Source organism: Amphiura filiformis, chromosome 19 (genome assembly GCF_039555335.1).
Source record: "Amphiura filiformis chromosome 19, Afil_fr2py, whole genome shotgun sequence".
In the NCBI taxonomy this organism is placed as follows: domain Eukaryota; kingdom Metazoa; phylum Echinodermata; class Ophiuroidea; order Amphilepidida; family Amphiuridae; genus Amphiura; species Amphiura filiformis.
The window spans coordinates 32,545,474-32,571,580 of record NC_092646.1 but is presented as its reverse complement, the minus strand read 5'-3'; the positions used below and the strand labels follow the sequence as shown (position 1 = coordinate 32,571,580).

General features: G+C 36.9%; 1 protein-coding gene across 1 annotated transcript in view; it reads left to right on the top strand.

The window, feature by feature from the left end:
- The window catches only part of LOC140141615 (testis-expressed protein 11-like), a 54,706-nt gene that overhangs the window by 14,597 nt on the left and 14,002 nt on the right, over window positions 1–26,107 (top strand). Inside the window, exons 8-14 of the mRNA XM_072163527.1 lie at window positions 648–733; window positions 2,779–2,830; window positions 5,951–6,046; window positions 14,383–14,464; window positions 19,896–19,977; window positions 21,498–21,649; window positions 22,570–22,646. Of these exons, the coding sequence (XP_072019628.1) occupies window positions 648–733; window positions 2,779–2,830; window positions 5,951–6,046; window positions 14,383–14,464; window positions 19,896–19,977; window positions 21,498–21,649; window positions 22,570–22,646 (627 nt within the window). The remainder of the gene's footprint in view (window positions 1–647; window positions 734–2,778; window positions 2,831–5,950; window positions 6,047–14,382; window positions 14,465–19,895; window positions 19,978–21,497; window positions 21,650–22,569; window positions 22,647–26,107) is intronic.

Here is a 26,107-nt window from a genome sequence, read left to right as displayed (position 1 = left end):
TTACAACTCAAAATAACTAAACTAATATTGCACTTGAGGCCCCATACGCAGAATTATTCATTTCATCATATCATATTGATTCATTTTATTTCAATCTGTCAACAAGTAATACACAGTAATGTTCTTATTGGCTCAGTTGGTAGAGCATTGGTCCGGTGATCTGAAATTCCCGGATTCAAATCCTGGATGATCAGTGAATTTTTTGTCATTTATGTATGTGGAAACTTGTCTTTAAAACCTTTCTCATAAAAAACCTTTCTCATAACATAGACCCCGTTTACACTTGACTTCATTTGTGTGTAAACAGGGTCGCCACATTTTAAACTTGACTTCAAATGACAACCCAGGGCAACATTTGTCGAATTCAAAGTCGACTTAAAACTTGACTTTTGCAGTGTAAACAAACACATAATTAGAAGTCAACTTCATAATAGCTATTAGAAGCATCATCAAGGGATGTCATAAAAGTTGAATTCACAATTTGTTTTAAATTTGACTACCCTGTAAATCCCTGTAAAGAAATAATTTATGCTAATCCTTAGTCGCAATCTGAATTCAATGTTGCAGTTGAAGTTGACTACTCTCTATGTAAATGGAGTCATAGATTTGTAGTCTATTATTATGATGTAATTCTCTTGTTTGTACAGGGCCCATATTTGGCTATGCTATGTTACAACATTGCCTGCGAAGCTATGCAGAAAGAGAAGTATGAAAGTGCTGTAGCATGGCTTAGGTAAGACTATTTAATTGTGTTTACCATTATATTCTTTTTTTTTTTTTGGGGGGTGCAGGACTTCCAAAAGTGGACATGCACAAAAAGTGCACTTGCACAGATTTTGTTGTGAAAAGTGGACCTAAACTGCCTGAAAATTGCTCATTTAGTGGTATTTTTGTAATGCCTTATCACCAAAAAGTGGACACCTTTTGAGTTTTTTATTGAAAAAAAGAACAGTAGCAAAAAGTGAACCTTTAGGGGACCCTGCATTCGGGCCTGTGTTCACTTTTGTGCCCCTGTAAATGTGATGACACTTGTGAGTTTATGCCTTGACATCAGGGGCGTATAGCCAGCTTTTTTTTGGGGAGGGTTGGGAATTGAGGGCACTGACTAAAAAAAAAATGATGGTTGCATTATTTTGACATGGCATTATCAGTGGAAACTGTACATGTATTATCAGTGGAAACTGTACAGAAAATTCTTTATTGGGACAATGTGCATGCGTAGCACACCAAAATTGCACATGATTGGGGTCAAAATGGCTTTATTGCAACAATTTGGTATTTTACACTATTTTGGCCCATGAGCGGGGTGAATTTTGGTGGAAAACAGGCTATTTGCCCCTTTTCCTTTCTTTTGCCTTCCTAATTTTCTCTTTCATTTTTTGTCAGAGGGGTACTTTTCTCTTTCAATTTTTGTGGGGTCAGAGTGGGCACTCTTCCCCCCACCCAGATGGCTATGGTACTGCTGGCCATACCATATTTTGAATCTGTGCTTTTCTGTTTTGTTCTGTGAAGTACTTTGTTTAAGCACATTTAAGTTTACAGAAATTATTTGTTTCTTGTTACTGCACATGTTAATAAAGTCCGACCTTACACTTGCGTAAAATCACATAAGTGCGCACCATCCCAATTGCTTGCCCCCTTCACTGCATGCACGCCATTCTATATCAATACACAATGTTACAAGTCTCATTTTTTCCTTCAATTATGCAAGCCAAACAAACTTAACCAAATATGACTTGCTCAAGTTCATGCTATGAATAATGATGCCTTAACATACTGAACCAAAGCCTTGGCTGGCTTCACCAACTGCTAACTGATTTTTGGGCAAAATAGGGGTTTCTGAACTGAAATTCCAAATTTAGAAATTTTTTGAATTTTTTTAGCTCCGCAATCTATGATTTAGCCTATTTTAGTTCACTGGACACAAAAATTCAGAAGTTTTTCAAAATTTTAGCTGAATGGTTACAATTTGTGGAAGAGTTTGGAAATATCTTCCATAGAGGGAGTATGTTTTTCAAATGTAATTGGTCACAGACGACGGTGGCCGACATTATTCATGTGGCAACAGCCAATAGCGTAAACAAAACAGACAATATGACGGCAACACTGCCTGCACGTTGGACGCCCGTGCCGAGGTGCGTTTTTAGTTCTATTGCCCCCGTTACAGAAAAAAAATGCACAAAATATATTTCTCAGTGCAATGTATACAAAATGAATGTGACTATTATAGCCGGGAGTGGGAATCGATCTCGGGACCCTCTGCGTGGGAGGCGAAGACCTTACCGCTAGACCACGCTAACATTGGTACACGACGGAAGAAATTTTTAGTATATATCATAAACATATTGTGCGTTATTCATACAAAACATTCAAAAAACAGTACTTTACAATGAGGTTCACTGTCGAACCTCAACGGATTTAGACTGATAAAATAGTGCTTAATAACATGCATACCCTTTTGGAATTATTTGAGACATTTTCATGTTTATGTGTAAAACCAATGACGACGCCAAAATTCAGTCAATCTTGGCCCCCGATTGGTCAGGAATAATAATTTTGAAACCCATACTCCCCCTGTATTATGGTTTTACCTATATATTCCACAACTGGAGTGAGTATTTCAAATAGAAGTTGCCCAACTGTCTATTCTATTTGAAACTCATACTCCCTCTGTGGAAGACTTTTAGCTAAATCTTGCACAGGGGTAGTGTGGATTTTAAATGGAATACTAGCCCAATATACTGGTCTAATCCCATAACATGTTTATTTACAATTTAGGGAAAGTCTTGAGATTGGCAAAGGAAGGCACCAGGTTGAAGCAAAACTACAGGTAAGCCAGTCAAGGCCTTTTATATGAACCCAAGAAATGGATATCACAGAAGCTATAAGACTGGTAGATGAGTATAGACCAGACCTATCAACAAAGGGGTGGGGGTGGGGTGGAGATTTGGGGAATTGCAGGGTTGAAGCAAACCTACTATTAAGGGAGGACAGTTTTTATGGTCTACTACAAGCTTAGCTCAGCAATGCTTTGCTGTCTTCGATAATGGTTCATGTACGCTAGAGCGTTCGATAGGAACAAGCGAACAGTATACGAGTTTGCTGATATCTATCGGAGCGCTCAGCAGAGCAGCAGGATTATAAACACAGTCGATGGCAAAACAATAATCAATTTCCTTTGTGTTCAGTAAGTACATGACGACCCACTCATCACCTTCTCAAGTGGTCATTAAATAAGCATGTCTGGGGTCATGTCTCCGGTCAATAGAAAGTCAATAATGCGTGTAAGTTTATGTTTACACAAAGTGGTGTAATTGGGTTTCAAGTGGTTGTTAATTCAAGCATGGTCGTAAAATTGATTCAATCGATATTTTGGTCAACGCGTGGTATCGGAGCATAGTGTACAATTGAGCGGAGTCTGACAGAGTTTGCTACAAGCTTTTATGGGTTTGGGCTTCGATAAAAGCCAGGTACCTCTCCGATACAATGCGCTATCGAAGACAGCAGAGCATTGCTGAGCTAAGTAGACCATAAAAACTGTCCTCCCTAAGCCAGTCAGGGCCTTTTATTTGAACCCAAGAAATGGATATCATAGTTTTAAGACCAAGAGATAAGTATAGACCAGACCTGCCAACAAGGGGGTTGGGAAATGTGGGGTTGAAGCAAAACTACTATTCTTTGATATTATGATTTGAGTCTCGGAATTCATGCACATTTTGTGATCTTTTCGGCGGTTGCCCCGGGGTTAGAGGCAGGGACTTGGCCGGGGATGTACAAGAAAATATTGCCCCTCCCCGCAGGGACTTAGCGGGGACTGTTACATGTTTGTAACAGTTGCCAAAATTACATCCCCGCCTAAGTCCCCGCGATCCCCGGATCCCAGGGAGCATGGGCTGCAACTGACAGCCGCATAACGCCATGTTGGATTTTGCAGTGGCAGATTCAAATTAGTGTGTTATGCAGTTGCATCCCCAGCATATAAACACAGCCAAAAAAGAAAGTCTCCAGTAGTTCCATCCCCATTTAATCAGAGTCTGATGAGGTTATGGCAAAATAATTTATATAATAGTTTTCTATACACTTTCCTTCAAAGGTTGATACCAAATTTGATATCAAAAGTTTAATCATCGTGAGCATTGAAACCGGTGTTTGGATATTCGCGCAATTTTAAAAATGACATAGGGAACTGTATCACGTAGCAGAGCTAGCGTGAGTGCCAAGAATTACGTCGCCTGAATAGGCCGGCAGGTTAAAGGTTTACCCATGCATGTCAAAATGCAAATCAAATACCACGCTCTTTCAATTGTGCGCAGGCAAGTGTGCAATGATTCCTGTACGGGTTGCTTCAGGCTACATAATAAGCTGATACCATGCACTGGATTTTGCGTGGTCAATTCGTAATTTGTCATTTTTAAAATTGCACGAATTTCCAAACAACGGCTCCTATACTCATGATGATTAAACTTTTTATATCAAATTTGGTATCAACGTTTGAAGGAAAGTGTATAGAAAACTATTATATAAATTATTTTGCCATAAACTCATCAGACTCTGATTAAATGGGGATGGAACTACTGGAGACTTTCTTTTTTGGCTGTGTTTAGCTCTAACTATGTGTTTATATTCGCCTTACAGGGTTAGTTTTGCGCGCAATTTGAATCTGCCACTGCAAAATCCAACATGGCGTTACTCTCAACTTGAGATAAGACAGGCAATAGTATGCCAGCCAGAGCCTTTTATTTGAACCCAAGAAATTGACATCATAGAAGCTACAAGACCCCCTCCCCCTGTATAAAACTAACAGATAAGTATAGACCAGACCTGTCAACAAGGGGTTGGGATGATGCTAGAGCTGTCAAAAAATAAGTTGACTGTTGGGTGGAAGGGCAGGTTGAAGCAAAAATAATGTTAAGCCAGCCCAGTGCCTTTTTATTTGTACCTCAAAAAGAATCATCCTGATCATGTGGAGTAATAGATCGATATTAGCATAGAGTAAGACAAAGCATCAGGCCTGCCAACTGTCCCTCATTTTGAGGGACTGTCCCTCATTTGGGGTTTTCCAAAGTGAAAGTGAGGGACAGTCCTGCTTGCTTTCTAAAAATTTCAATGATGGCAAATTTAATGTAAGAACAGCAGAAAATGATGCAAAATTTTGCCATAGCATTCTCTTTAGGGGCTGGCATTTTCTTCGGAAGGGGGGGTCACAAAAATACTGTGGGGGTCATAGAATTTTCAGACCAAAAATAGGGGGTTATAATTTTTTAACACCCAAAATAGGGGGGTTATAGAATTATTAAGGGCTGGTGACTTAAAATTTTCAGCGGCTTCTTTCGCATTCTTTAACCATGAGTCGAAATGTGCATACAATCTATGCAAAATTTGTACACGCTTCACGCGCGCCTTCTTTACACTTACAATAAAAATTTTACCACGCTCCACACACTTTCTTCACTTTTAAGTTTTGCGCTCGGCGCCTTAGTTCGCAATGAATAATTTTTCTTGAGTCTATGTAGTTGGAAGGGGGGTCATAAAATTTTTCGACCAGCGATAGGGGGGTCGTAAACATTTTTTGCCCAGCGATAGGGGGTCATAAAAAATTGACTCGGTCACCGACATATTTGTGACCCCCCCCTTCCGAAGAAAATGCCAGCCCCCTTAGTCTATTGAGATAAATTTAGACCTGCAAAACCTCTGAATTCTGAAAGTATTGCACACCTCAAGTCTTTGAATTTGTCGGTCCCTGGTTTGTGTACATGTACAAGGTTTTGGCCTCAAATGTCCTTCTTTCTGACTTTGGTAGGTTGGCAGGTCTGAAGCATGCCAACATTGGAGATGGGGCATTTTGTGAAACATTTTTGGACATAAGTGTGTAGCAAGTTACACAGTGAGTGACCCCCGGCATTTTCGTAACATTTTGCTCATGAATAATATCTCTTGTTATGTTTTATAGGCACGTTCTCTGAGACTTCTCGCCACAGCATATATTCAGTGGGATCCAGTACAATATTGTCAACAGGCACTCAATTCTGTGGGTCTGGCCAATACTGTAAGTATAGTATAAATTTAAAACCCTTAGGTCCGTATGCACAAAAGAGTTAGACCGAGTCTAAAGTTAGACCTGGTTAAAGTGGAATTTAGTTCCATCAGGAATGGGCCTTTACTCTTATTTCCTTCCTAGAGTAGCTAGCAAATTCTAAAGATTTAAATGCAAAGTTCAAAAATAATACAAGTTAACTTAAGAAAGTGTAAAGGAAAATTGTCTTTTCTCCTGGTACTAAATTCCACCCCTTAGACTTAACTTTATACCCGGTCTAACTCTTTTGTGCATACAGACCTTATCATATAGATTATTCTGCTTGTAATTGCCGAAAAAAATGAGACGTATAACATTTTGTATTGATATAGAATGGCATACATGCTTATAATCTTGAAAACATAAACCAGATCTCTGCACCTTTAGGAGGTTCAGTTCAAGTATCTATTGTTATCTTATTAGTCTTGTCTTATTTTGAGTTCACAGAACTTATTCAAGCATTATTTTTAAAATTTAACATATGCCACAGGCATTAATCTTGCCTGTCCCAGGAGCAAACTGCCCATCCCAAATGACAGGTGGATGGGTGACTAGCTAAGACATTGTTGGGGCAAGTTATAGGGAAGTTGCAGATAAGTTAGTCCCTGTGTGAAGTTACTCACAATTACATGTACAAATCAATATTTAATGTACAGTCTTAGAAGACCTAATCACCTAATTGCATTAAAAGTCACAGTAACACCCACTCACCAGCTCATAACACAACACCCCATTGCCCCCTCACACAAAAATCCACACATCCACAAACCTCTTCAGGTACCCAATGTGTATACAACCCACAAGCCCTCCACAAACCCACACCCCATCCACTTCACAAACACACATGTAATACAACTTACCACTTGTTCAGTGGGAAGGGGATCATGACAGGCGCTCTCTGACATTACAAAATCCATGCGTTCTAAGGCTGCTTCACGGCCGTGCACGCTTCGTGATCTGTGCACTCACCAACCATAATACAAAGCTGAAAAGTCTTTATTTTACATCATGAAATATAAATTAAAATAACTGTATACTGTAAAAGTGGAAATTTTTGTGCAATTAATTTTTCGCACTTTTCCAATTTTGAACTGTTTCCCTTGTTTTTAAATTTGTGATTCCAAGTTTCGTACATTGACCTATACACAAAATGAATGTATTCACGCATTGTTATTTTCACGGTAGCAGCTTCGAATCCAAAAAGCGCAAAAAATTCCACTTTTGCAGTACACAAATAACTCTATATAGCTATGACCATGACAGCCAGAATTAAAATTGTGGAAGTTCTTTGCATGTATTTATTAGCTATTGAGAGAAATATAGCTTTGAAAGAAAAAAATGAAAGGGAAAAAATAATGGAAAAAAGAAGAAATTCAAGAGATAGTCTGCTATATGCTAGATGATTGACATGTGGCCTCTAATACCCCTGCAAATCTAATGAGGTATGCATAATAATGTATGCTTCATTTGAAAATAAGGAATGAAGTGTTGGAGTAATAGCCATGTAAAACAAGCAGCAATGGAATTGCTTGACAAGTGAATTGATGGATTGTTAGACTGACACTTACTGACCTTTGTTTTCAGACCGGTATTAGTAGTAAATACGAAACAATCTGATTAACATTCTGCTATTAGAAGTACATTCGCAATGACAATGATTGTGTTTTGTATAACCATGAGTACCAGAAATTCTGTCGTCCAAGTGCTCTCCCGCCCAAATACCCAGTGTTGCTTTTTATGGAGTTGCTCAAAATAGAACTACTGCAGCCTGCGGCATTCACTGCTGCCTGGAAAGCCAATTGTTGTGACTTAGTACTGAAATTTTTTTTTAAACTGCAGATGAACTACATGAGGCATATCTCTTTATTAAGGGTGTATACTAAAACTATGTGTTCTCTTGTTCGGCAGGATGGTTACATGCATGTAGAAGACATACTGCTTTAAGTAAATTTTATTAGATCTATGTGAAAGATGATGAAGCTGAAAATTGAACCACATCGTTCTTCTGCATATCATTGTGGGACTGTGACCCTCATCTGCTTCCCTTTGCTAGTCTGAGGTTTCTGTGCACAAGTCATGCATCACCACTGACTTCATGTCTTGAAACCAGTATACCAGTCAAGATTAATAGGAAAATTTTCACGGGAAAATTTTCTGGACACGTGACACCCATGGGCGCAGACATATTAGCATTATGGAATGTGACCCCGAGCACAGCGGGTGGTCTTGAAAAATATATTTGAATAGGAAGAATTTCTCCTTGGATGCAAAATAAGTTACTTGTCGGAACTTAATAATGTTATAACAAGAGTTTCCGTAGATAAATATTTTTTCCGTGATAAATATTTTTGAAATGTCGTTTTGATGATATTGTGAAGAAATCAAGTTTGCACCATTTTCAATAATTTTGCAATGCACAATTTCTATCGAAACTGCGGCCAAAAATACTATTCCAATTCAAAATAACAAAGACTTGAATAGCGAGGTCACCGCCGGGGGTCAGGGATCAGGCTCGAGGTTACACTTACATTGATACGCATTGGTCACGTGTCCAGAAAATTTTCCCGTGAAAATTTACCTATTAATGTTGACTGCATGTGGGATCATAGCAGTACCATTACCGGTATTTGGTATGGTGTTGTTGGTGTCATCGGTATACCAGGGAACATCTTAATACTAATGACTCTTTACACCTCCACAGCTAAGATGAAGCCAACTCAGATTGTCATATTTTGGCTCGCAATAGCGGATCTCTTTGGTTGCATCCAGTTGCCTCATCGATACATAGTAACGCATCAACACAGCTACATCACAAAACCTATGCCCATCGTGTGGTATGCGTTGGCAAAAGGGGTATTTCTATACGCCACCTACTGGGAATTGTTTCTACTTGTGTTGGCAGCTTTTGAAAGGTATCAATCGGTGAAAACTTTTGATCGCAAGGAGCTTGTTGGCAGACGGAGAGCATTTAGACTAGTTGGTTTTTGTACCTTTACCGCCATTATTCTTACTTTTATTCGTGCAGTAATGGGTGTAATTAAAAGTGATGATGATGTAATAAATTGCACTTCCATTGCTTATACCGAAAAAATGACACCGGGAGAGGTAATAGTTATTATTATTCCACTTACAGTGTTTACCGCTTTCTTGCTAATTCTGTATGTTAAAATTGCACTTATGTTACGAAAGAGAACATCACCTGATCTAACTTCCGGACAAGACCAGGATTCAAATCGGTCTCCAGAGAATCAGAGCTCACAAGGGAAGCAGTGTGAGGAACATACTGGATCCAAGGATCATATTCTAGAATTGAGTGGTATTTTGTAAGGCAGTGACTCAAGCCCGGATATTCGGGTACCCGCCCGTTTTTCCCTACCCGGATACAAATTCCATTTACGGATTACCCGAATTCAAAAAAAAAAAAAAAAAAAAAAAAATTTTCAAAGTTTTTTTTTTTCGGTTTTGCAGGGTCTCTGGACCTAAAATTTCAATTTCAATGCATTTTGATATCATTAATAGAGTATGACATGAAAACTATGTATCAATTTTCATATTAAAATTACAAAACAATGTGCAAAATTCAATTTTTTTTTTAGGTCAACCATGATCCTAGCATTTAGGTCTAGGTCCAGAGAAAATACAAAACCGAAAAAAAACTTTGAAAAAAAAAAATAAATAAATAAATAAATAATTTTTTTTTTTGCAATTTCGGGTACCCGGTTACCCGCCCGAAATTTACCTCGGGTACCCGAATACGTCATTACCCGATAGGTCACAGCCTTAGTATTTTGAAAGAACAAACTACCTCCAAAAAGAGATGGATGGGTACCAATTCAGTACAGCTGGATTTCACAGATCTTAACAATGTCGCAAACTTTGAAACTGATAGAAAGGGTCGTTGTCTCAGCAACATACAATCATCAAGTTCACTTTGTCATGGTGAAAGGTACATTGACAACTGGCATCAAATTCCAGGTGTAGTTTCAGACAATACCGATGACAGTGGGGTCAATTATGTAAGCACGCGTAATGGGGCACATAGTCCAATGTCGTCTTCGTGTCCCCCAAATGATGATGATCGGGTAACTCCACAAATTCCTGAATTGGTTACAGAACCACAGAAACAGCCAAAATACTGCCTAATTGGCAAAGTTACATCGATGCTGTTCATAGCCAGTGTAATATGTGTAATCACATTTGGAATGCTTTCTCTATCAAGATTTCTTCTTGGTCAAAAGTTTTACTCATTTTTTTCGGATCTTTTTATCATTAATTATGCAGTGAATCCATTTGTGTATAGCATTGTCAACGAAGGATTTCTAAGGAAAGATTGTGGTGTGTTTCTGCAAAAGTTAAAATTATACTGTAGAAACTCGGAATAGGATATTAAAATTTGAAAATGGTTAACTGCCAATAACAGCTTGTAGACAGGACATCTTGAAGTTTCATTCAGGTGTTTTTCCTGTCACAGTTTTTTGATAGCATGCAAAACTATTCATTTTTAAGGAAAGTTGAACACGTACTGAATGGTGCTATTTATCTTAATGATGATCTTGTTTGTTCATTAAAACTTAAAATTAGTAACATATAACAAAATATAATAATTTTTTAAAGTACTTTTTATCATGAAATATATCTCAAGTTATTAGGATAAATTAAACATAAAATATGTAAATAGTGCCCTCAATTTGCACACAAGTGTATAAAATTACCACAAAAGGGCAGAAAAAGATGAAAAATTTGATAAAGAAAATAAAATCTAAGTTAAAAATAGCTAAAAAATATATGTGTATATTAGTGTGATAGCTGTTGGTAAAGATCTCAAATTGAACATTATGTAATGTTTTGTTACAATTGAAACATTAATAAATGATAACATCAAAAACCGTACTGTACATTTTGAATGCAAAGGTGGTAAACGATATCAGATTGTGCAGAAAAATTGTCTATTTTGGTAAACTTTTGATATTATTGCAAACGTTTCCGTCAATAAATATTTTTTTCCGTCAGCAAATACTTTCAAAATTTTGTTATTCTTAAATTGTCAAATTTAAGTTGACTCTCTATTCCTTTCAAACTGTTTTATAATATTAATCCTAATAGAGTATTAGAGAGTGTCTTCATTTTGTGGGCAAGCTCCCATGCTGGAACTAGCAGAAAAAGAGATCAAGCTCTACGAAAGAGTACCATCAAAATGAAAAGGTGTCAGTAAAATTAAGGTACCAGCGAGGATGTCATGAATTATATACCATATTCGACCTCATTAGTGTCCCCCACCCCCACCCCACCCCGAGTGGTTTTAACTTAAGTCACTCCTTGTGAAATTAAAATTATCCATAATCCAAAAGAGGAAGGTTTTGAATTTATGGAATACATTTGATGGAATTTTGTTGTATACGTGCATTTCAAAGGGGGAAAATGAACATTTGTCAGTAGAAAAATTCTGTAGGGGGCACATTTTAAGAGAGGAATGCTAATTAGGGCAAATATTGTAATGGGGACCTAACCAAAGTCATATCCTGGATAACCTTTACAAACTTAAAAATACATTTATACTAGTCTAAGATCAAAACTTGATCAATTTTTGCAGTTGTACAACTTACTATGTATGTAGTTTCTTCACCATTCCCAGGAAGATATGAAACAAAAACCCCACACTGATGAGATCTACTGAAGATACTAGCATGCTGTCTATTGATGATACTGGCCAGCATGCTATCTACTGCAGATACCAACATGCTATCTACTGAAGATACCAGCATGGTATCTACTGAAGATACCAGCATGCTATCTATTGAAGATACTGGCCAGCATGCTATCTACTGAAGATACCAGCATGCTATCTACTGAAGATATCAGCATGCTATCTACTGAAGATACCAGCATGCTATCTACTGAAAATACCAACATGCTATCTACTGAAGATACCAGCATGCTATCTACTTAAGATAGCAGCATGCTTTATACTGAAGATACCAGCATGCTATCTACTAAAGATACTATCATCATGCTATCTACTGAAGATACCAGCATGTTATTTACTGAAGATACTAGCATACTATTTACTGAAGATACCAGCATGCTACCTACTGATTATAGCATTTTATACAATTATTAACTGTCTAATAGTGTGATGGTCGAAATAAAAATACGAGGTGAGAGTTGCATTGTTCCATTCCACAAACCAGAAGCCAGAACAGTGAGTGGAATAGAACAATACAAGCCAGAACAGTGAGTGGAATAGAACAATACATCTTTCACAAAGTGATTATATTTCAACAAATGACTCAAATTTAAGACACTTAATATTTTTATATCACTTGTACATACATTCTATTAACAATAAATATTTTCAATAATATAACACTGTGTTTTGCCTTGGCTCACTTTTTGGGGTCCATCCCATAACTGTATAGGTTAACAAAAAGACTGGAGGTCTAAGACTAATTCAATTAGTGTTGACCTGACCGTACACCTTGTTCAGCAAAAAGTTTGTATAATTCATGGTATTATCGCCGTCATTATACCCGTCAGTTGTAGTTTCTCTAACTAAGTTAAGGATCATGCATTACTATATATAAAAGTTTCTTCACAAAGCTTAACTTTTATTTGTCAGTGTTTTGTGTCACATAACATAGGTTTAACTCCAGTAAACTAAATTGGTGAGTCTTAGAGTCAGTGCAAGGCCTGAGGAAAGTGTACTATGTCGCAGCACTGTGATGGTATACAAATATTAACTGTCTATGAGTGTGATGGTCGAAATATAATCACGAGGTGAAAGATGGATTGTTCCATTCCACAAGCCGGAACGGCGAGTGGAATGGAACAATACATCTTTCACCTCGTGATTATATTTCACCATTACACAAATTTAAGACAGTTAATATTTGTTTTATATCACTCATGCATAAATTCTATTACTAAAATACTATTTAAGGTAGGAAATACATTTTTCATCAACATAACACCATGTTTTGCTGTGATATACTTCACATTTTGGGGCCCAACCCATAACTAAATCGGCGAGTCCAAGAGTCAGCGCGACGGCTTGGCGCAGGGCGCTTTACTGACAGAGCACTATGATAGTAAAGACTATCACACGGAGAGGGTGATGGTAAAAATGGCAAATGGTAATCAACCAATGAACTGTCTAGAATTTATGTATGAGTGATATAATACTTGTTATTACACTGAAAGTCTGATGGTAAATATGATAAAAGGCAATCAATAGATTTCAACATCATGTCAACAGTAAATTGAGATGTGTTGTTCCAAATATCAAGGTAAACTGAATATGAACAACACCAATAGTGGGCTATACTAGTTGAAATCCATACTTCCCATATATGGAAGACATGACCTTAATCTGTGTGAATTTCAAATAGGGTTACCTGAATGGGTGACTCCATTTGAAATATACACCTGAGGCCATGTCTTCCATGTGGGATGTATGGATTTCAACTGGAATACCCTATTCAGAGATGGCCAACCTGCCACTTGTGGGTCATTTGTGTCCCTCAAATATGTCCAATGCGACCCGCAAAGCCTTTTCTTACGAAAAATAATGGCATGAATATATAAAACGGCTAGGTTTAAAATAAGGTATGCCCAGATCCCCCACTGTAAAAATCGCACAAGCCAAATTTGCACGCTACAGAGCCTGAAAAAAATCCTGCGAACCACAAAATGACAACGCGGGGGGTCGCTGTGGTGCTAACGAATGCGTCGCCAGCACAAGCGTCCTACGCGATCAATAACGTGTATAGGGCGCATTCAAGTGCGTCTACGCGACCGGTAGTTTCTGGATACGCGATGACAGGGTCAATGGTCGCTTCCCCTCAGTAACATACTTCTGAACTGGTATGCCACCAACAAGCTGTGCTTTATTTCTCAAAATGAATCTGAGGGTGTATAATTGACAGGAGTGGCATTAAGTTAATAATGGGCTATTCCAGTTGAAACCCACATTTTCAAATGGAATTGGTCAGGGTTAATCATTCTGAAACCTATAACTCCCCCTGTATTATGGCTTCACCAGTTCACCTATAGCTTCTACAACTGAAGTGAGTATTTCAAATAGAAGTTACCCAATTGGCAAACCTCATACTCCCTTTGTAGAACACTTAATCTAAATCTTCAACAAGGGCAGTGTGGATTTTATTTGGAATAGCCCAATAAGGCAATTATGTGGCTCAACAAACTCTATGAAATTGACAATGTAGCCCTCTAGCCCATAAAAGTTGAGCACCCTGAGCCTATAGGATCCTAGCATTACCTAAAATGCACTTGTTTCTCTTTTTATCCCCTAGGAACATAATCATCCATTTGGCATTCATCTAAAAATCAAGATTCTCATGTACAGTGAGTCTGGAGATACAAAGCTACAATCAGGTAAGAATATATCCACACCCTTAACACACTTACCCAGCCCTGATCGTATAAAATTTCAATTTGACCTTGCATGCTTCGTTTTCCATGGTTTATGGCTGGTCACTGCTTTCCACGATCACCCTTTGACAGGTGCGTAGCGTCATAGGGGCACAGGGAACATGTGGCCCCCCAATCGATTGCAAAATTTAGAAAATCCCATATAGGAAAATGGTCAAAAAACGGCTTGTGCCCCCAATCAGACCCGGTGCCCCCAATCATGGTTGGTGCCCCCCCCCAATATGATGACCCATGCTACGCCACTGCCCTTTGACCAAACTCTGACTTATAATGAATGCTGGTGACCTCCAGCCGCATCCCACATTGAATTGGTCAATGAGAAACGGCAGATGTCGCTGCCGGAATATCGCGGAAATTAGTGACCAAAACAGTTGTGTAAAAACTGGGGCGATACTGAGATCAAGTCATTTGAGGTCAACTTGATCTAGTGGTATAGACAAGAGGGCAGCTGCCCCCTGTGAAAAGTCTTACCCCCTATTTGGGATGGTGACCTCCCCGATATTTAAGATTTTTAGGCCTTTTTTGTATTTTTAGCCCATTTTTTGCCATTTTCGTCGACGATGTTTAAGGGGCCTTAAAATTTGCCTTGCCCCCCTTGAAACAGTGCTGGCTATGCCACTGACTCACTGATTTTGCTCAGGCCTAGCTATTTGTATTGTTCATCATGTGTAGATTTAAGGTGCAGTAGATTTAAGTTGTAGTTTTTAGAACTATGTTGTGAAACACCGGCCTACAATCAAAGAAATAAATAGTTGGCCCACTTTGACAGTATGTTGGAACTCTTCATTGCTGCTCCGAGAGTTCAGTGAAATTAGTATAACTATGTTTTATGAGAAGTACAAACCTTCCCTTTCCCCTTCCCTCCCCCATTCCCCCTCAAACAAATTAAATGTTGGGGAGACTGGAGAGCCCAATGAGAAAAGTGCTTTCATCAACATTGAAGTGGGGGAGAGGGTATCTGTGATTTAGGGTTTCTCTACGGAAGTCAATTGTGCTGAAATTCCTTCCCACAATGCAATATGCGTATTGCATAAGAAAGAATATTGATTAACCTCCTAACAATAGATACAGTTAGGAGGTTAATCAATATTCTTTGTTATGCAATACGCATATTGCATTGTGGGAAGGAATTTCGGCACAAATTGACTTCCGGTAGAGAAACCCTAAATCCGCGTATTGGTGTACCAGAACGTAATTCAAATTTCATGATATAAAAACAAATTAATCTGCAAAATCTTTTTGTACATAAACATTATGTAGCCAGAGATTTCAAGTGGTATAAAAATCTCAACTTTTTTTGAGAAAAGTGAGGGGATGATGCTGTGGATCACGAAATGCCTGACCAAATAGCATTTCATGGTCACTTCAATTTGGTATACTTATTTAAATATTTTTTCCGGGGGAGCACATTTCTGTATTGACAAGTGCGTATTTTCATCCCAGGGGGGCCACTCATATATAAAAGTTGTAAGCATGCGTGTGAATGCACTTCAGAAAAGCACCCTTAACAAGGACAACCATTGTGTCTTCAAAGTGAACCTTAACAAGGATAATGGTTTGTTAACCATACCCTTAACAAGGACAAAGTTACAAGTGGATTAAATCCAACCCTTAGCAAGGATGCATGATCAATTTTGAAGAAAAAAGTAAAAGACATCAACTTTCAAGGTTTCTTATTTCCTTGATTATTATACTCTAATTGGATACTTCCTAACTGGATTTGGTAGGCTTAGGCCTACTCAGTTATCATTGTTCAACATAATTATCACCTGCATTATTAGGGCAGTGTATTTTATTATGTATATTGTAGGGGTAGGATTAGATTTAACTACCCTTAGCACGGACACATGGTGTCAAAAATGACACCCTTATTTGCTATAATCAATGATTTTGAGACCCTTAACACGGGCCCGTGCGGGCCCGTGTTGCAGTAGAAAAAACCACCCATATTCCGCGTTTTTGTTCACACGCATGCTTACAACTTTTTATATGAGTGGTCCCCCTGGGATTTTCATTGAATAAAAATACCGGTAAATAGGGTCTTCTTTCAATATCAGCTACATGTATGTACATCACATACGTAACATGGAAAGGGTATTGAAATCAAGGTGCATTTTTACTCAAAATCTTACATAATATAGGGTTCACATCATCTTTGAAAAATTTGTTCTTGGGAAAAAATAAGCGGGCACTTGGTGATCATACCCCCCCCCACCCCGTTTCTTCTGTTTTAGCACCAAAAATATGCAACCCGATTCTAGTAATTTGGCCAAACTATTGCACGATCGACTGGCTTTGTAATGCTGCATTTAGTTACAATAAAAATTCCCTTTAAAAGGGAAGGCCAGCGCCAATGCAGAAGAGGTCTTGTAAATAGTTTGGGTCACCGTGAAAGGCATTTTTAGGATCACGCTTACATCCATGTTACATGACAGTTCACCAAACCATCAATGGTGAGAACATGCACACTGAAACAGCAAAACACATTAACTCCTATAACTCCTGTCAACTCTTTAATTCATTACTCCAAATTGTTCTGTATTTTTGTCTTTACTGCTTTTTACCCATGCTTATTATAAAAATCAGGAAATACACTGCAGTTGTTAGTTAATTCGCTATGTTAACTCAACTTACATGCACATTTTATTTTAAAATAATTTTATATTATTTCGCAATGTATAGTTTACTATAAAGTAGATAGTGGCAAGCACATGATAAAGGACTGATCATTCACTACAATCTTCACTTTTAAACTGTATTTTTTGAATGTGTTGATTGTTAGTCCGAAACTCCTGCAAAGCTATGGACATGGCATCTTACCTACTCCATTCTGTAGTCTGCATTGTGTGTTTTCTCAGTCTTCAATCATTTTGTTGAATGTAATTTTATGAATCAAATAAAAAAGATAGAAATTGGCCTCACTTTAGTTATGTGTCATTTTACAGTAGGGTAAATTGGGGTAAATGGAACGGTGGGGTAAATGGAACGCTGAGAATACAATTCCCTCAATCAAGAAAAAAATTGGGCAAAATCATACCGACTGTTCCATTTACCCCAACGCCATACGTTCTGCTTTCGTTTCATACCCCAAGCGTGGGTTTACTCGATATTTGAGTGGAAGAAAATCTCAAATGTTATCACTGACCTTGAAGTGGTGCTACGGTTCAGTGAACATTACTAATTTAAGGGTATTGAGTCCTAAATATTTGAATGTTGTGCTGAGAGTTGTCTTACAATATTGGCAATATGTTTGTTATCTACAATAACATAAATGTTTTAAACAATAAAATAGCAGATTTTAATGATGAAATTATGCAAATTAATATGCTAATTAGCTAATTAATTAGTTTGGTGTTCCATTTACCCCACAACAGATCCACTTGGGGTAAATGGAACACGGTTGACTGACTTCAAATATATATAACATGTTAATATTTTTTTTACTAATTGGTTTAATTATTATGAAATTATATATTACAAATAACTAATTCGTGGTAGATTAGGCCTCCTATTGATTTTTTTAAAATATGAAAACCATTTTTTTCTGTTATGTACCGAGAGAAAGTGTTTTTTTACGTGGTATTTACCATGTTTATAAAAAACATGAAAACAAAATTATTTTTGTTAATCTTTTGTTTAGTCACAAAATATATGTTAAATAAATTATTCTGATGTCTTTTCAATGTAAATATAGCTATGAATGTAGGCTCCTTGCAAGTAATGCCCCTTGTTCCAATTACCCAACCCACTGTTCCATTTACCCCAATTTGTTGGGGTAACTGGAACACCATGACCATGCATGTATTTGGACCGATACAAGAAACAAAGCCATAAAATGGGAGTGTATCTGTTAAAACAAGTTGTAAAAACATATGTGTACATCCATATCAAAAGGATGCACTTGTCGGCTGCTACATGTGTCTCTTTTAACATAACAGGTAGTAATAAATGCCAGACTTATCTCAAGTGCAGGTCACTTCAAATCATCCCCAAGCCATGGTTTAGGAATACAGAGAACAAACCTAAACCAGCATGTGACTTGCGGATGAATTTAAGTGATATTTACTTGAGATGAGTCTGGTATTTTATTCCTAGCTATTATGTAAAAAGGGTCACATGTAGCAGCCGACAAGTGCATCCTTTTGATATGGATGTACACATATTATCTACTTATTGAAACAAACAAAAATCATATATGGATACCCTCCTGACCACAGAAAGTGATTTATTGCTTAAGCGTTCCATTTACCCCAATTTACCCTATTTATCATTTATAAAGTAAGACAATAATTTATTTATTTTCTATAAGTGCATGTCAAAATATGGGATATATTGTTCAATATTATAGCTAGCCCCTAAAAACTTTATTTTCAATCGGATTTTTCCGTTGAAAAGACAAAACTGATGTTAAAGATAGCAATAATATCATCAATAACATTTTGAGTCAATTTTATCCATAAAACGATACAGGATAGGATAGATAATTACTTTGACTTCAATGTGGTCCATAAAATGAAGATTTTGATTCCACAACATTATTAGATCTGTTATCAACATATCAATTATGCACTCACAGGCAACCAAACATCATGCTATCAGTAGTCCACTGATATGACCTCGTGATCATTCCCCGCTTTGACCATGTCATTTTTTTTGATATGCTGATTGCTGAACAAGTTTATGTTTATATGTGTAGGCCTAACCTATGATAACTTTTTAAGTCATAATTAATTCAAACATAACTTTGGCAATACTCAATCGTTTTAGATTCGTTGAAACGGCAAAACATACATTCTTTTCCTTGCAAATCGACTTAGCAGACATCAAAAACATTTCCACCACGAGAAGTAAAAAAAATAATTCATACCAATAGAAGAAGGCTATAATCTTAGCTAATCTTTAGTGAACACAAACCCCATCTCAGAATTAGGTACCAGCGCCCTATGCGCTGGCGAAAAGCATTGAATTTCAGTCAGCACAGACTCAAAACTTTCATTTTCATGATTACAGATTTTCTCTCTAAATTACTGCTCAGTTGGCGCTCTGAGTATTCAATCTATCAAAATAAGGCAATGTTTTCTCATTTGACCATACATTTCGAGCCTTGCTCTTTTAACTCTCTTCACACGAGTGTCGACTGAAGACGACATGTTTCAAAAATGTTTTTAAAATTCAAAAATTTCAGAAATGTAAATTTTCATGACCATATTTGGAATCAGCATGAAAAATGCATTAAAATGAGTACAAACAAGCCTATAGTATTAATTGTTGAGTACTATTGTATGCTGAAAATAAACTGAAACTGAAACATTTGATCTTGTTTGCAAAGTTTAAACTCAATGCATAATGCATATTTTTTTGATTTTCTTATTAGCTGTGGATGAATTGACTGAACACCCTGACTTAAGTGTGGACATAGCATCAGAGACAGTCAGATTACTTGTACAACATGACAAGTAAGTAAAACGTATAGTTTATAATAGTTCTGTAATGCTCTGCATATTTCAGACATAAAACAGTTAAAAAGTTATGCAGTGGTAGCACTATCAATCGTTTTCCAGGGGGAAATGGTGGGGGAGCAATGATGCTTACATTTTGAGGGTTTTTATGCCGAAAATAGTGGTTTTTTTTTATTGATTTGAGTGGGATGGGCAACCAGTGGATCTCAGGGGAGTGGGGAGAAAACAAGTTTTGGGAGGGCAAGTGTTCCCCCTGCCCCTTGGACTGTCTCTGGTTATATGGATATTGATGTAGAAGGTCCAGATTTTCTTATTTGGTCACTCAAGTTTGACCCTTCCCCAGGCTTGACCTCAAATACATAGGATACACAATAGCGAAATAAGAAGTAAAATGTAACTAGAGTCAATAGATTCTGAGTACAAGCCGCCGGCAGTAAATATAACGTTAATGGGTCAATTTTGACCAATTTCAAAATTTGACCTTCGACCCCTAAACTTTGTCCGTCACCATTGACTTTTTGGTTTGTCTCACTAAGGTCTATCATATGCAGCACTTAGATTTGCCATACCTCGCTGTTTGAAATTTTACACATTTTGACCCCAAGTACAAAGAGGTCACCATTGACTTTTTGTTTTGTCTCACTAAGGTCTATCATATGCAGCACTCAGATTTGCCATACCTGGTTGTTTGAAATTTTACACATTTTGACCTTTTGACCCCAAAGTAAACACTGTACAAAGATGTCACCATTGACTTTTTGTTTTGTCTCACCAAGGTCTATCATATACAGCACTCAGATTTGCCCTACCTCGTTGTTTGAAATTTTACACATTTTGACCTTTTGACCCCAAAGTAAACATTGTACAAGGAGGTCACCATTGACTTTTTGTTTTGTTTTACTAAGGTCTATCATATGCAGCACTAAGATTTGACATTTCATGTTGTTCAAATTTAGTTTGTATTGCATACGGGGTCAAAGGTCAAGCAATGGTCAAGCTGTGAACACCCTGAATACCCATGCCACTAGTGACCAACATGTATTAATTAGAGCTTTGGCATATTTTGTTTGTAGAAGAAGAGGCTGGTTGCCAGAAAGAAAGAAAGAATTGACGGAAGACAGAACAAGCCGACTTTGTCGTCGGCTTGTAATAATGCAACCGGACTTCTTTTGCCATTAGTTTGTATACGTAGAGAGCATATTTTCTAGCTGGCTCCTCCGGTAGATGAAGGATTCCATATAGAGGGTATGCAATACGACGTCACTCATAACAGAGTCATCCTCATTTAAATAAAATTCTGTCCTCCATAAGGTACCATGGGAAAATTCACATGATAATACAATAAAATGTGTGATAGGTATGAATGTTTGTGGAATCGATCTAGAGACCTGTCCCTCTGTCATCTTAAGTTATCTTAGAACTGTCCTCTAGCATGGCTGCCATTTCAATTGTTATACCGTTCCGGTTTGTTTATTGCATACACTCCATACCTTCTAAATTTGTATATTTTTTTCTAGACTTGACATTGCATGCCAGACTTGTCACCAACTGACCCGTCGATTCTCAATGACCAAAGATGTGGGCAAGCTGTACGTCCTGCATTTAGATTTGCTGATCAGAAACAAGAGGACACAACAGGCCAAAGTGTTGCTGGAGGACTGTGCTGCAGGTAATGGACAATGTTACTCTGTATTTCACTACATCATAATCCATAATGCTTTGCACTCTGGCCATTTAGGATTCAACATAAAAATGTCAAACTTTGCGATATTATCTCATAATATCATGCCCCAAAAAATTGTTTGCTTGCACTCAAGCATTGAAATGAAATTTATGCACAGAAAATGTAGTAAAAACCATTAAAATTATAAACTAAAAACTAAAAACTAAAAAAACAACAACATTGTTTTAAAGGGCCAATCCTGATTTTGGCCAATTTTGGGTCAGTCGATGGAGGGCAGACAAACAATATTTTTTGCCCTCAAGAGCCCTCCAAAAAGACATAGGAGATACTGAAAGTGCTGCAAAGTGATTAACCCCCCTCCAAAAATGAGTTGGGGGATTAATTAAAGCCTTAATGTACGATTTCCGTCAAATTTTGATTTTGTTATTCTTTATTCAAAATGTTGAAATAATATTAGTAATAACTGACAAGGTAAAGTGAAAGAAACCCCACTGGTTATTTTGGCCATTTAACACGCAGTTCTATGGGAGGACATATTATCTTGATTTTTAAATTATGATAATATGTCGAACTTTGCTCTGTTGACCTACAAAGACAACAAATTTGGCCGATTCCATTTAGGTGCAAGTTGGGACATGTGTAAACATTACAAATATACAAAAAAATCAGGTTTGAAAAAAATTAACCAATTTCATATTATAAGATCGTACATTATGGCATTAATGGGACACACACAGCATTGTGTTGTTATTTGCTGTATGAAGAGAGCTTTTCTTGTGCATACCATACCCATTCTAGAAGTTGGAATGATGGGTCAAAAATGTATATAAATATTTTTTGTGTCATTTTTCTGTTATTGTGGAACCAGGACACATATAACATTAAGTGTTGTATTCTTTCTGCAGGTCTAATAGCATTGGATGTTGACTCAAGAAGACAAATCCACACAATGCTTTGGGAGCAAGCAGCAAAGACCTTTGAGGTAATTTCAAGGAGTTGTTATGGAGGATGCATGCTTTTTTTATGTCCAAGATTTTGAATTTTTTTGTATTTGTTTTTAAGCCATCTTTTTTTCAATATAATCTGTTGCCAAACTCCAGTTTGAATTTGGGAAGTTAGAAACAATATCAAGGTTTCCACATGCACATATTCTTGAAAAGTAATGGAATTTTGAAAAATGGCAAAAGTTGTGAGAAAGTCATGGACTCTAGATAATGTTCATTGAAATTTAAGACAGGTTAAAAGTCCTTAGAAGTCATGCAATTCTGTATAAAGATGAATTAGAATGCAAAATGTGTAAAAATGTGTGTAACAGAGATGCCACTAATCAGATTTTAGTTTTTTGTGAGTCCAAATTCCCACGTTTTTATTCATTTTCAACCCGGTGTGTTTTTTAGTGAAACTGAGTGGCATTTCTGGTGTAAAAAAGTAAAAGAAAAATGCAATGTTGACTCAGTGAGTTGTCATCTGTCTGTCTGGTTGACATTTTATAATTTGGTCATGGAAATGTCATGCAATTTAAAGCCTAAAATGTCTGTGGGAACCCGAAATATAATCTGGGTGGACTGAGTAACCACATCTATAAATATTGAGTTAACCCCAGACAGAGACAAGGAAACACACAGAATGCAATATCTTAGGACCACTTATTGACCATCGGGATAGACAATAAATTTATTTCATGCACTTTTCCATTAAAGATTCCAGCCATTAAGCATAAAAGCACAGGGTTTATGCACAACCCAGAAAAAACAGACAAAAGGGGAGATTCAAAAGTAAGAGCGAAAAGGCTCAACCCAATTTCTATTCTACAGCGACCACCCGACTGAGGAACGTGAATCCCAATCCCATAACAATCAAAATGGAGGATTCCAGAGCGCAAGTGAGAATACTGGACCCAATTTAAATTCTACAGCATGCAGCCGACTGTAAAACGCGGAATCCAAAGAGTGAAAATGATATCACTACAACCCAAAAAAGGGAATCTTTATAATCTATAGGCTGCTGTCCTTATTATCTCTGTATATTTCAAAAACTCTTGGACACGATCTGGGTGAGCTTGCAAAAATATGGCACTATAAATTAAAAAGGCCAAAGTCCAAGAATGGATTGAAGTGATAACTAATTTATGCTTTGTAGTTTTCCAGCATATCTGGCCTTCTTTATCCACTGATACACTTCTAGTGCCTGTTTCTATTCATCGATATGTATTCTTCTCCCGTGCATTATTTTTGCGAACTACCCTTCATAGCCCGAATTATATAAACCTGCACGCTAAACAATGCATTATCTAAAACCTGCACGCTAAACAATAGATTCTAGATAATACGTGCACGCTCAAATACTAGAAATACTACTTTCACATAACTATATAGTAGAGTTAGGTGGCACTTTCAACACAGAGGTCACATAACTATATAATTGTCTGTTCGGTATATGAAGAGCTTATTTCCAAACCGTGTTAAGTCCACAAGATTCACTTTGAAGAAAATCAGGAATTTTCTTTATGGCAATGAAACAAAGTTCGATTTCTATAAAATTACAGTGAAGTGAAGGTGACATATATAGGACCATAAAAACATGTTAAGTTAAAATCTAGAGACTTTTGATTTTTTTTAATGAATTAATTTGTTTTAAAAATAGCATGGACTTAAAACGTTTTGACACAAAACGCAATTTCTGGCATGGACTTAACACATTTTGACACAAAACATAGTATCTGTAACACAGAACTAACCATATTTTTCTCAAACTAGTCTTAAAAGATAACAAATTTATTAGAAACATACAAAATGTGATTCTCTCTACTATAAAACACAATTTTGCCACAAAACACCTTGCATTTGAACCCCTCCTGTTGCCCATTTTTTACCAAAATTCGACGTTTAAAATAGTTCAAAATTCAAAACTTAGTTGAATTGCATTTCTCAGAATTAAATAAACATCATTTCACTGACAATAAGTGATGACCTGAAATATCCACTTGTTTTAAGACATTATCACAAATATTTCCTCCGTCCCCCATGCTGCCACCCTAATCTCATATTGACAGTCGTAAGTTTTTAAGTCCTAAGTTTTTTTATACCTTTAACTTTAAAATTATACCTTGAATTTAGTAGCACATTTTGATAATCATACAAAATAATAGTATCAAAAACTAACTCTACCACCATCCTCTAACATTAATTCTACCATCACAGCCTCTCCCTCTCCCCCTTCCCACCCTATTCATGTCTTTCTGGAGGTATCTATCAAATATTTCAGAAATCCCATACAAACTAAGCCTACTAATATAAAACAAAAACAACAACTTTTTATGCAGACCAAATTCATGTATACTAGTCTCAGGACCAAACAAGAACGTTGGCGATTAACTATTGGAAGCCCTATGCCGTGCTACTTGCCTACAAGCTGCCCACAAGGGTAGTGTTCATGGACTTAACACAGTTTGCTACAAAACTGGATTGGACTTAACATGTTTTGGAAAAAAATCGATACTTTGTGTGTCAATATTTCGGAACTTGACTAATTTTGGGAAAAAACAAACACATTGCTGGATAGCCCTAGTTACTCACTACCCATTTTCATCAAAATCTCAATTTTGAAGGTGGGTGGACTTAACACGGTTTGGAAATAAGCTCTTCATATATACCATCAAAAAAGTACGAATATACATTCTGTGGTGTTAAAATGGTATAGTTACAAACGGTGTTCTATTTTGCAAATATCATTGTCATAAATTATGATAAATGACCTCAAATAAATCAAACATCAAATGAGAATAATCGAGCTTCTATTAATTAAAAGGGCCAAAAACAAGTGGATCATAATTATACAAGATGACACCAAAAAAAAAAAATTAAGCATTTTATAAATGAAATACATGTAGGCCTATATCTAAAATAACATGGCCGGGCCCGAAAAACACACTAGCGCATAATATCATGATCATGCTTTATAATACTGAACAAATTGTAAAATCCCAATGTCGTGTGTTTTAATATAAGTAGATTTTTTAAAGTTCAAATTATAGAGCTATAAAGTCCAGTTGATATGTTTTTTTTCTCATCTCAATTCACCGTAGTACTAGTCGGACATCTAAATTGATCGCTTCCAGGTGAACTGGTTCAGTGCTCTCTGTGTTCGAAACCACGATATTAAATGATCACAACATAAAGTCAATTGGTTACAAACCATGCGTGAATAAGTTACTAAAGTATGACGATGATTTAATCGATACCATTGATAGTTAACTTATACAGGGATTGATTTTCTTTACCAGTTAAATTTTACCTAGCTGGTCAATGACCTGACGGTGTTTTTAAAATGTAAGATATTTTCCCTAATATTAAAACTAATATAATGAATGCAGCAATTAATATTGCCTATTGTTTTAATACACTCAAAGTGTATGACGGATATGTACACGTGCAAATGCATTCG